The 9581-nt window shown below is 21.4% G+C and overlaps 3 protein-coding genes across 3 annotated transcripts; 2 read left to right on the top strand and 1 right to left on the bottom strand. All coding sequences in view use genetic code 6, as the record gives it.

Moving 5' to 3' along the window:
• Positions 1 to 1358: 1358 nt before the first annotated feature.
• TTHERM_01227850 (hypothetical protein) lies at positions 1359 to 2666 on the top strand (the record flags this gene model as incomplete). The annotated part of the gene is made up of 1 exon (XM_001013448.1): positions 1359 to 2666. One exon carries the CDS (start codon positions 1359 to 1361, stop codon positions 2664 to 2666), a length of 1308 nt encoding a protein of 435 aa, XP_001013448.1.
• A 724-nt stretch (positions 2667 to 3390) lies between these two features.
• Positions 3391 to 5698, bottom strand: TTHERM_01227840 (transmembrane amino acid transporter protein; the record flags this gene model as incomplete). The annotated part of the gene is made up of 2 exons (XM_001013447.1): positions 3391 to 4715; positions 5431 to 5698. 2 exons carry the CDS (start codon positions 5696 to 5698, stop codon positions 3391 to 3393), a joined length of 1593 nt encoding a protein of 530 aa, XP_001013447.1.
• Positions 5699 to 6830: 1132 nt separating this feature from the next.
• TTHERM_01227810 (plant dual-specificity MAP kinase kinase family domain protein) lies at positions 6831 to 9468 on the top strand (the record flags this gene model as incomplete). Its single annotated transcript, XM_001013446.3, has 10 exons — positions 6831 to 6845; positions 6899 to 6966; positions 7065 to 7116; positions 7221 to 7373; positions 7444 to 7555; positions 7729 to 7847; positions 7982 to 8145; positions 8206 to 8334; positions 8922 to 9324; positions 9397 to 9468. The coding sequence occupies 10 exons, from the start codon at positions 6831 to 6833 to the stop codon at positions 9466 to 9468; spliced, it is 1287 nt and encodes a 428-aa protein (XP_001013446.3).
• Positions 9469 to 9581: the final 113 nt, after the last annotated feature.

Below are 9581 nucleotides of genomic sequence, written 5' to 3'. Positions count from 1 at the left end.
AAAAATATATTATTATTAATTAAAATACTATTTTAATAATTGATAATTTAATAGAAGGAAAAAAATATTTAAGTCACTTATTGTCATGCTTTTTCTAAATAAAAAATATTAAAATTTATTTTAATTACAAAAATTACAAAAGCATAAAAGAATATAAAAAATACAAAATATAATCTTATCAATAATTAATTAATTATCTTCCTTCTTATCAAATACATAATTATAATCTGTCTGACATAGACTTGGTATCTTAGAATAATTTTTAGAATTTACAAAAAAATTGTACTTATTGATAAATAAACCATATAATATTTTAAGCAGAATAAATTAATACAGTTTTTCAAAATATTTATTAAAAATAAAAGAGTTTGATAAAATATTTGATTGATTTACTATTTTATGTTTTACAAATCTAATTAATTAAGAATTAATAAAGTTATTTATCATTCTGATACTGATTATATGCATAGACACATACATATAATAAATTTCTAAAACAATAAAAAGAGATATCTTTTTTATTAATTTAATATTAAAATGAATAATTTTTAAATTTATTAGATCTACAATTGAAATCTATTTTATTTATTATTATTAAATTAATTAAAGGTGATATTAACCCTAATACATTGAGTCTTCGTTTATTTTTTGTTTTTTTATAAATTAAAATAAATAAAAAAAAGGTTTTGAAACATATTTTGAAGTTGATAAATGTAAAAAATAACTAAAAATGTTTTAATCTATTTCGATACCTTTTTTTATTTATTTAAAATTTTTCTTTTAATTTATAAACTAATATTTACTATTTTACTAAACTACTCTAGAAATAATTATTTGAGAAAAGCAATATTGATAATTAAAACATTTTTTAGGTATTCAATCAAATAGGATTTATTTGAGAGAAAAATATAGCTTTAAAATTTTTTGAAAACAATTTTTTTCTTAATTCAGCTGAATATTAAATTGATATATGTCTATCTGTATTATTAACACTAAAATTCTATTTATCAATTTTATTAATATTAAGTAGTATCTATTAATATGAATAGCAAATGAAAATTAAAATAAAATAATAATTTAAAAGGAATCATCAATTAAAAAGCTTTTAAATTCTAATTTAGATTATGCTTTTGTTTGTTTTTTTGCTTGCTTAAAATGATAGATTTGAAAAGCAAAAAAATTCAGATAAGCATTGGTCTCATTAAAAGAATATTTAATTAGATATTCTAAAAATATTTATACTTATCAGATTTCTTATCTATTAAAAATAAGAAATTGAATAACAAACAAGTAGTTTATTAAAAATATATTATTTCAGCAATAATTTTTAGGAGACTTGGTCGCTAACTTGATTTAAGATGGACAACAACTTCGATTAAGAATAATTTTAGCTGTCAGAAAACCTAGAAAATTAATAAAACCTTCCCTCATTAAGCTTAAACTTGGTAAGTAACTAACATTCTGTTGAAGATCAACCAGATCAAAAGATTTAGATTTAACAAGAATAACCTATTTCGTAGCTTAAAACATACCAGTCCTCGTTTTAAAATGGTATCTAAGCAGATTAAAGGTCCATTTTCGATTTATAACAAGGAATTCTTTCACAATCAATAAAAATATCTGAGACTAATGAATGGTAAGATGATAGTGAATATGATTTAAACCCTGTTTGTGGCATTAATTAGGAATAAAAAGATTCGCTTAAATAAGATTTGTATGAATAAATACAAACTAGTATCAAAAAATTATAATAACTATCTAATTACCTGGAGGAAACTGACTCTTAACTCTTCCATCCTACTGTTTATGAAGTGATCAGCCAATAAGCTGATAAATTTAATTATCTAATATAAAATCTAGAGCAATAAAAATAGCTTTTGAATTATGATAATTATTAAAATTGTTTAGAGAAGATATATGAGTTTGAGGAAAATGGTTTAAACTTAAGTTTTGAATTAATAAAATTTATGAACGAAAACAAGAATACTAGTAACTATCAAAAACAGAGCTGTGAGAACTTAGATAATACCATAGATTGTCAAATAGAAATGGTAAATGAGCCTTTATTACTGTAAATCAATAATAATAATCAAAATTAACTTTCAGAAGTGATAATAAATTCAAATCCTTTTAGATATACCTAATCAGTCTATTTTATGAATTCTGAAGAATTTTGTTGTAAAGATATTAGATCTGATTAATTATAACTTCAATTCGATTCTCAAAAAGTAGACATTTAAAAATAAAACTCTTAAAAAATACTTTAATCTACCTAATTTGCTATGAATTCAAAAAAGCTTGATTTCAAGAATATTGAATAAAATATATATAATAGCCTTGGCTTAGATCAAAAGATTTTAATTATGAAAGACTGGCTTGAATTCGCATAATAAAGCCAGCTTTCATTATTTTAATTTTAAGAGTAAATCAAAAAATTTACTGATTACTTCTACTTAGATCAATAAATAAGCAATTATATGGAAAAAGAATCTTGCCATATTTAATTAAAATTTATTGAATCTATTTATGACTACGAAGAAGTAGAATAATAAGAAATTTAGTATGAAGTTAATGAAAGCATAATCCTAAAATAATTTAGCTTTGAAGAAAAATAATTTGATATTGAAGAAAGTATAATTCTTTACTAATTAACATTTAATAAATGAAGATAGTATGATTAATAATTAAATAATAAATTAAACAAATAAACTAATAATTTTTCTAATTGTTAAAAAAAAAGATTTTGTTTAATTTATAATTATTAATATTCAATTATATTAAAAATTTTCTATTAGAAAAAGAAAAATATAAATTGATTTTTTAAATATCTTTTCTGATTTTTATAAGATATTTAAATCAAAAAATTTGAATTATTAATCATAAAAGATAAAATATCTCAAAAAAGATATATTTATATACTTAATCATAATAAAATAAGGCTAATAAATCAAAAAAATTCAATTAAAAGTAACTTGGGCAAATGCAAAATAATATATTATTAAGTATATTTATTTAATTGTTAGACAGGTGTTAATTTTATTTTTTATGTGTATTACCTATTTTATATGAATTATATTATTTAATTATTTAAAAAAATACTCTATATTATTGAAAATGAGTATTCAACAAATTTAGTTTTTTTTTCTGAATATTTGAAGTGTTTTCACCTTTTCATCCTGAAAAATATCAAATATATATTTATTTATTTATTTCGAAAATTTACGGTAGCAAGATTAAAACATATTAATAAATGAATATAATATAAGATAATATAAAAAACAAAAATAATTTAAGACTTTTCAATTTATTTTGATATTTTATATTACCAATAACAATGAATAACTTTATTAATTAATTTATAATTAGTTTCTGCTTATTTTATTTTTATTATCAAGAATTTATGGCCTAATCAAAAAGAGAGTACATTCCATAAAAGAAAATTGACATTCCAGTTATAATAATAAATATGTAAACAAAGTATCTGACATACTTGTTGACACTATGTATTTCATCTTCATGATCGTTACATGACTTTCTCATACTAGAGTTCCTCTACATCCTATTGATGCTATTTCTTTCTGATAAATTTTCATCCTCTTCTTCTATTATTACACTTTATTTTTAACCAGAGCTATTTGCTTTAAAAAGAGCCAAATTTTTGTGCTACTCTTCCTCTTCATCTTCATTTTAGTTAGTAAATTCACTTTGATTAACAATCAACTTATCTTAAATATCTTTAACTTTTATGTCTCTCTCAGATCTTATACTTCTCCTTAAGGCTCTTAATAGCTTATTTTTACCATGATAACATGCGAGATGCAACAAAGAAGGAATCAAATAAATGATAAAAAAGGAACTAAAAGCGCCATTGAAATTAATGATAATATCAGGAGTGATGTGCAAAATCTTAACCAAAGTACAAATTAAACAGTAAAATATATTAACAGTAACAAAGACCCATTTTGGTGCCTATCCACCTCTACTCTCATAAATTATATCAAAGAATCTTTAACGGCAGATATCGAAAAATATTGGATTCATACTTACTAAATGAATGAAATACAATATCTAGACTACTAAAGGTTACCAGTCATCAACCGAATAGTAATCACTAATAATTATAGCATCAGATCCTGTTTGAGATTTTCTTCCAACAACTCCTAAAGCTCCAATAATTCCGATAATTAAATAAATGATAGCCCCAACAACGTAAGTCATTTTAATTACAAATCTGTTTTTGGACTAATCTTTGTTGCATTTCATAATTTAGCAGACGCTATTATGGGTAGAGAAAGCAGAAGAAGCTGTACATCCTAAAGTACCAATGTTCCAAGTGAAAAGCTTGATTTCACCAGTATTTTATTACAAAGTTTCTGAAGTGATATTTGTAATAAAGTTATAGATTATAAATACTATATAGCTGTAAATAGAATATACACCCAATTCTGCTAATTTTACAAGAAATTTAAAATTTCTAAGGAAACAAATAGACAAAAACACAGGAAACATGGCAAATGCTAAGTATTAAACTGAAAAGCGATCATATGAAACCTTAGAAAGTTCTTCAAATTAATTTCCTTACTCACAACCACTCTTCTTCATTACAAAAGTAATAATGCTGTAGAGCATATCGATAGAAAAGTCATAGTAAACCAAACAGCCAAAAAACATGTTGATTGTTGAAATTATAACAAAAAAGATTCTCCAGCCTTTTCCTTTATAATTAAATTTTATAAATAAATACTTAAATTTCGAATGAAAAGTAGCTCAGCTATTATTTTTTAAGTTTAATTGTAAAATTTTCATTTTTTTTAATACAAAAATAAAAAATTAAATAGAAATTTATCAGTAATTATAAAATTCAAGAACAAACAAAATTTGATTTGAGTGTGATTATTAATATTTTTAAATAAACTTTTAGTTTTTAAAAACAATTTTAGTAGAGCTTTAGATAATTCTTTGTAAAATTTTATTATTATTACCAAATAAATTTTTTAAAAATTTATATATTTGATAAGTTGATGCTGCAAATTAAAATAAATAAAATATAAGTAAAATTTTATTTCTCTTGAAATTAAAATATATCAAATCTTAGAATTTATGGTATTAAATTTAGCTAGCTTATTCTAATCAAAAGTAAAGCTCTAGATAGATTTGATATTTTTTTTTTATGGGTAGATTAATTTGATTAATTTTTGTACATTAGAAGGAATTTTAATAAAATTTGATATCAAATGATGCAAATGATAGTAACTATGAACAACAAAAAACAATTAAAGAAATCAAATTCATTAAATAAATTTAGTTACTTAACTCTTCTTTATATCAATTGTTATAAATATTGCACACACTGTGATAATTTTTGTTCATTTTAAAGTCGATAAATCTCTTAAATCAAAATGATTCAATAATAGAATAATCTTAATTTACCTAATATTCTGTGAATTGTTTCTTGAGAATCAAATTCGTCCTTTTTGAGATGTTGAATGTAGATATCTGCGCCTTTATAACACATTATTCCAGTAATAAATATAACCATTGAAGAAGAGAGATATCCGACATTATTAAAATAGATTGGCAGCAAAAGAATAGTTCCTCCAATCATACTGTTAAGAATTGCAAATGCTGTTTGCGGATTGGTATTGACTTAGTAAGTGCTAACATCTGCATGCTTATCAATGTTCTTGACTCCTCCCATTCTAATTAGAAAATAATTTATTTGATTCTTGTTTATACTACTTTTTTTAATTTAGATAATTGCTTGATTCGTACTTATTTTTAGTATAATCTGATTATAAGATAGACTTTAAATTTTACTCACATATGAAAATTTATTGATTTAGTATGCATGTAACATTTAGTTTTCCAACAAAATTAAATAATCACATGAATATTTGATAAATATTAAGTCACTATTTAAATTTATTTCCTAATACCATATTAAATTAAAGATTTGGTAATATTTTCCTTTTTTTCCATAATTTATTAAGCCAATTCAATGCAAAAGGACTTAATTATTATTCAATATTTCACCGAACCGAACTTAGCTCAGTTGGAAGAGCATCGGACTGTAAAGTTTGTAGTCATCCGGTGGTCCCCGGTTCGAACCCGGGAGTTCGGATTTTTTTTTTTTTACATTTTTCAAATTTTATTTTATTTTTTTCTATTATTTTTGCTAAATAATTATTTAGTGATTTTCCTAAAAATATTTTAAAAAGAATCAATTTTAAAGAATAAATTAAAGAATTTCCTTTAAAAAAACAATATATTTTTATCATAATTTTTATAAAAGCTTTTCATTTTGTAAATAAATAGTTTCATTACTGATCATAGCTTAATGGTTAAAGCAAGAGAATCAGGCTCTCTCTATCTTGGTTCGATTCCGAGTGGTCAGGATTTTTTTTATAGTAATTTTTTAACAAAATAAAAGATTACAAATAAACATTTGATAATGTAAAAATAGAAATTTGTTTTGAGAGAGAAATTAATTATGATAGAATTTATTTTTTTATTAAAAAGTAAAATAATTAGTTTAATTTATTTATTACATTTTATTAAATTTTATAGGAATGTTGATAATTAATTACTTAGTGTTTCTATAAATCTATCTAGAAGATTTACTACATTTTTATTGAATAAGATTTAGTAAAAACTTTTGTTTTCAGTAGAAAAAAGCGATTATTTGTTCAAAATATTACATATAAGCAATTTAAATTTTATATAGATTTTTTAGGAACCAACAATATTTTCTTAGGGAAAGATTAATTTAAAGAAAGAATCTCTCAAAGTAAAAGTGGATATTCAAATAATAGGGAATAGCGAATAGATTGATGTTAGGAGTTGAAGTAATTATTATAATAGCTTATTCAGCATTAAATAAGAAGGAATATAAAATTAGATTAGGAAAAAGTATGATATTTTGGAGAAAAAGACCACTTAAAGCATGCATTCTTCTATTTACAGAGGGTACTTAACTCTATTATTTTTGGCTGATTTATCATAGAAATTATTTTTTAGAAAAATGAGATTTTACCAAGAAAGCAATACAATTTATTAAATTATAGGATGAATAAGTAAAATGCAGAAATCGTTGCTTTAAAAGAGTACAATGTCATTGTAAGATTTTGAAATTTCTCATAAGTTTATAAAATTCTACTGAAAATTTGTTTTTAATCATAAAGAATATGAAATTATTCTCTTAATAATCTTTTTAAAAATAGCCTGCAGAGGATCTTTAGCAAATAATTTAGGAAATAAGTAAGGAGAGTAGAGTTTAGGATGAATTTGTATCAGGTTTGAATGATTATTTTGTATCTGATGGTAAATTATATTTAATATCCTAGTATTTCAGTGAAGGTTCTGTTTATGATTTAGTAATTCATATTGATATTATGATTGCTTAAATTAAATGACTAATGTTATTCTTTCAAATTAATTACAAAGATCCAGAACATAGGACCTATTTCAGAAGAAAATATTTGCATTATTATTAAACAAGCTCTCATGGGCTTGAAGTATTTACATAAAAACAACAGGCTACACAAAAATATAAAAAGTAAATAATAAATTCAATGTCATTATTTTCTATTTAAAAAGCTATTTTGTAAAATAAAAGATTGAATTAATAAGCAAGTTAAATAAATAAAAAGCACGTATTATAAATAATATATTATCAAATTTATTCAACTTTTCTTTAATTTATATAATATGTTATTTAATTATAAAAAGGTTCTAATATTATGCTTTAAAGTGATGGAATAGTAAAATTATGTGATTTCTCAACAAGCAAAAAATTAACAGAAATACTATCTCAGTGTAGAAATTATTCCTACTGGTAATCCCCAGAGGTAGCATAAATCATTTTAAAAATTTTTAAAAGAATAAAATTTTATTAAAATATTATTTTCTCATCTGCTTAAAATATAAAATAAATTTATAATGCTTTATTTAAATAAAAGTAATAATTTTTTTATTTAAATAGACCATAATAGACTAGCACTTTAATGAAAAAAGTGATATTTGGTCAATAGGAATAACAGCTATAGAAATGGCTAAAGGAGAACCTCCATATTTTAATTTACCTCCTAAAAAAGCATAATTTTTAACAGTTTAAGAAGAACCTCAAATAGATTCGTCTTTTTCTCCGTAAAATAAATAAATAAATTAATCGACTTAAATTAATAAAACTTTATCTAAAAATAAAAGACAATTTTAAGAGTTTCTTAAAATGTGCTTAGAAAAAAACCCTGAAGAAAGAGCATCAGTAGGAGATTTACTTCTGAGTAACTTTATATAAAGAGCTAAGAAGCCCTAATATTTGCTTGAACTATTTGAGTATTTCATTTATAAATATATAATTATTTATTTTTATTAATTATTTTAAAATATTTGATATTGATTAAATTTGTTTTTTTAAAAATCAACAATTTATTCAACTTAAAAACCCAAAACTCTATAATAATTAATACTAAAAAATAAATAAATAATACTACTTACTCTTATAAATATATTTGGAAACTAGAATAATAAATTATTGAAATAAAAATATTAAAGATAGAACTATTTGAATATTTCATTTATAAATAATAATTATTTTTATTAATTTTAAAATAATTTATTAAATTTGTTTTTTAAATATCAACAATTTATTCAACTTAAAGAGCTCTTTTCTAAAATTAATAATACCATTAAGATTTAAATTGCCAATAAATAATACTACTTATTCTTATTAATATATTTGGATGCTATATAAATATAGATTAATAAACTATTGAAATAAATACAATTATTTAAGATTTAAAGCTTTAAACAAAAACATAAATTATATTTTTTAAATTTAGATTGAGATTATTATAGAAACAAAAAAATTTTTAATAATTTTTTTTGAAAATAAATTTTTTTCTATCTAAAAAATAATAAAGATAAAGTTACAATAGCAAGATGTATAACAGTTAAAATGGAGGATCTTCGAATAATAGCTCTTTTAATTCTTTAAATAACAATACTTATTTAAATCCAATGCATAGAAGAATGTAAACAACATTTAAAATCGTAAACTAAGGCGTTATTCCAGATTTTAGTATCGATAACTAGTCTATTGACTTAAACAAAGTTAATAATCATACAAATTAAGAAAAGAAGAATGTTTAATTACATAATTCTGTTCCAAATCCTTTCTCTGAACCTCATAATTAATAAAATCAAGCTATCATGAATCATCCCCTTAAATAAAGCAATAGCATTATACCTCCAAAATGTGCTTTCCTGACAATGAGGAGATCCATAAGAAAAATTGAAAAACTATCTCCAGGACTTACTAAAGAAGTAAATAAATAAATTAATTAATTAATTCATGAAATAATAAATTTAATAATTTATGTTTATGTTAACAATTAGATAATTATGGCAATAATAAATGAATATAAGAAGACAGGAGCCAACGACTTTTCAATCTTTTTTGAGTAATGAACGAATGAATGAATGATTTATAAAATATTTGATAGACTATACTCATTTTAACAATAATAATTATTTATAAATAAACTACTAACTTAAATATCAAATTTATTATTTATAATTAA

The sequence above is a fragment of the Tetrahymena thermophila genome, assembly GCF_000189635.1.
Source record: "Tetrahymena thermophila SB210 genomic scaffold scf_8254679, whole genome shotgun sequence".
In the NCBI taxonomy this organism is placed as follows: domain Eukaryota; phylum Ciliophora; class Oligohymenophorea; order Hymenostomatida; family Tetrahymenidae; genus Tetrahymena; species Tetrahymena thermophila.
The sequence above is the reverse complement of the archived record's forward strand: the minus strand, read 5'-3'. Positions and strand labels throughout refer to the sequence as shown.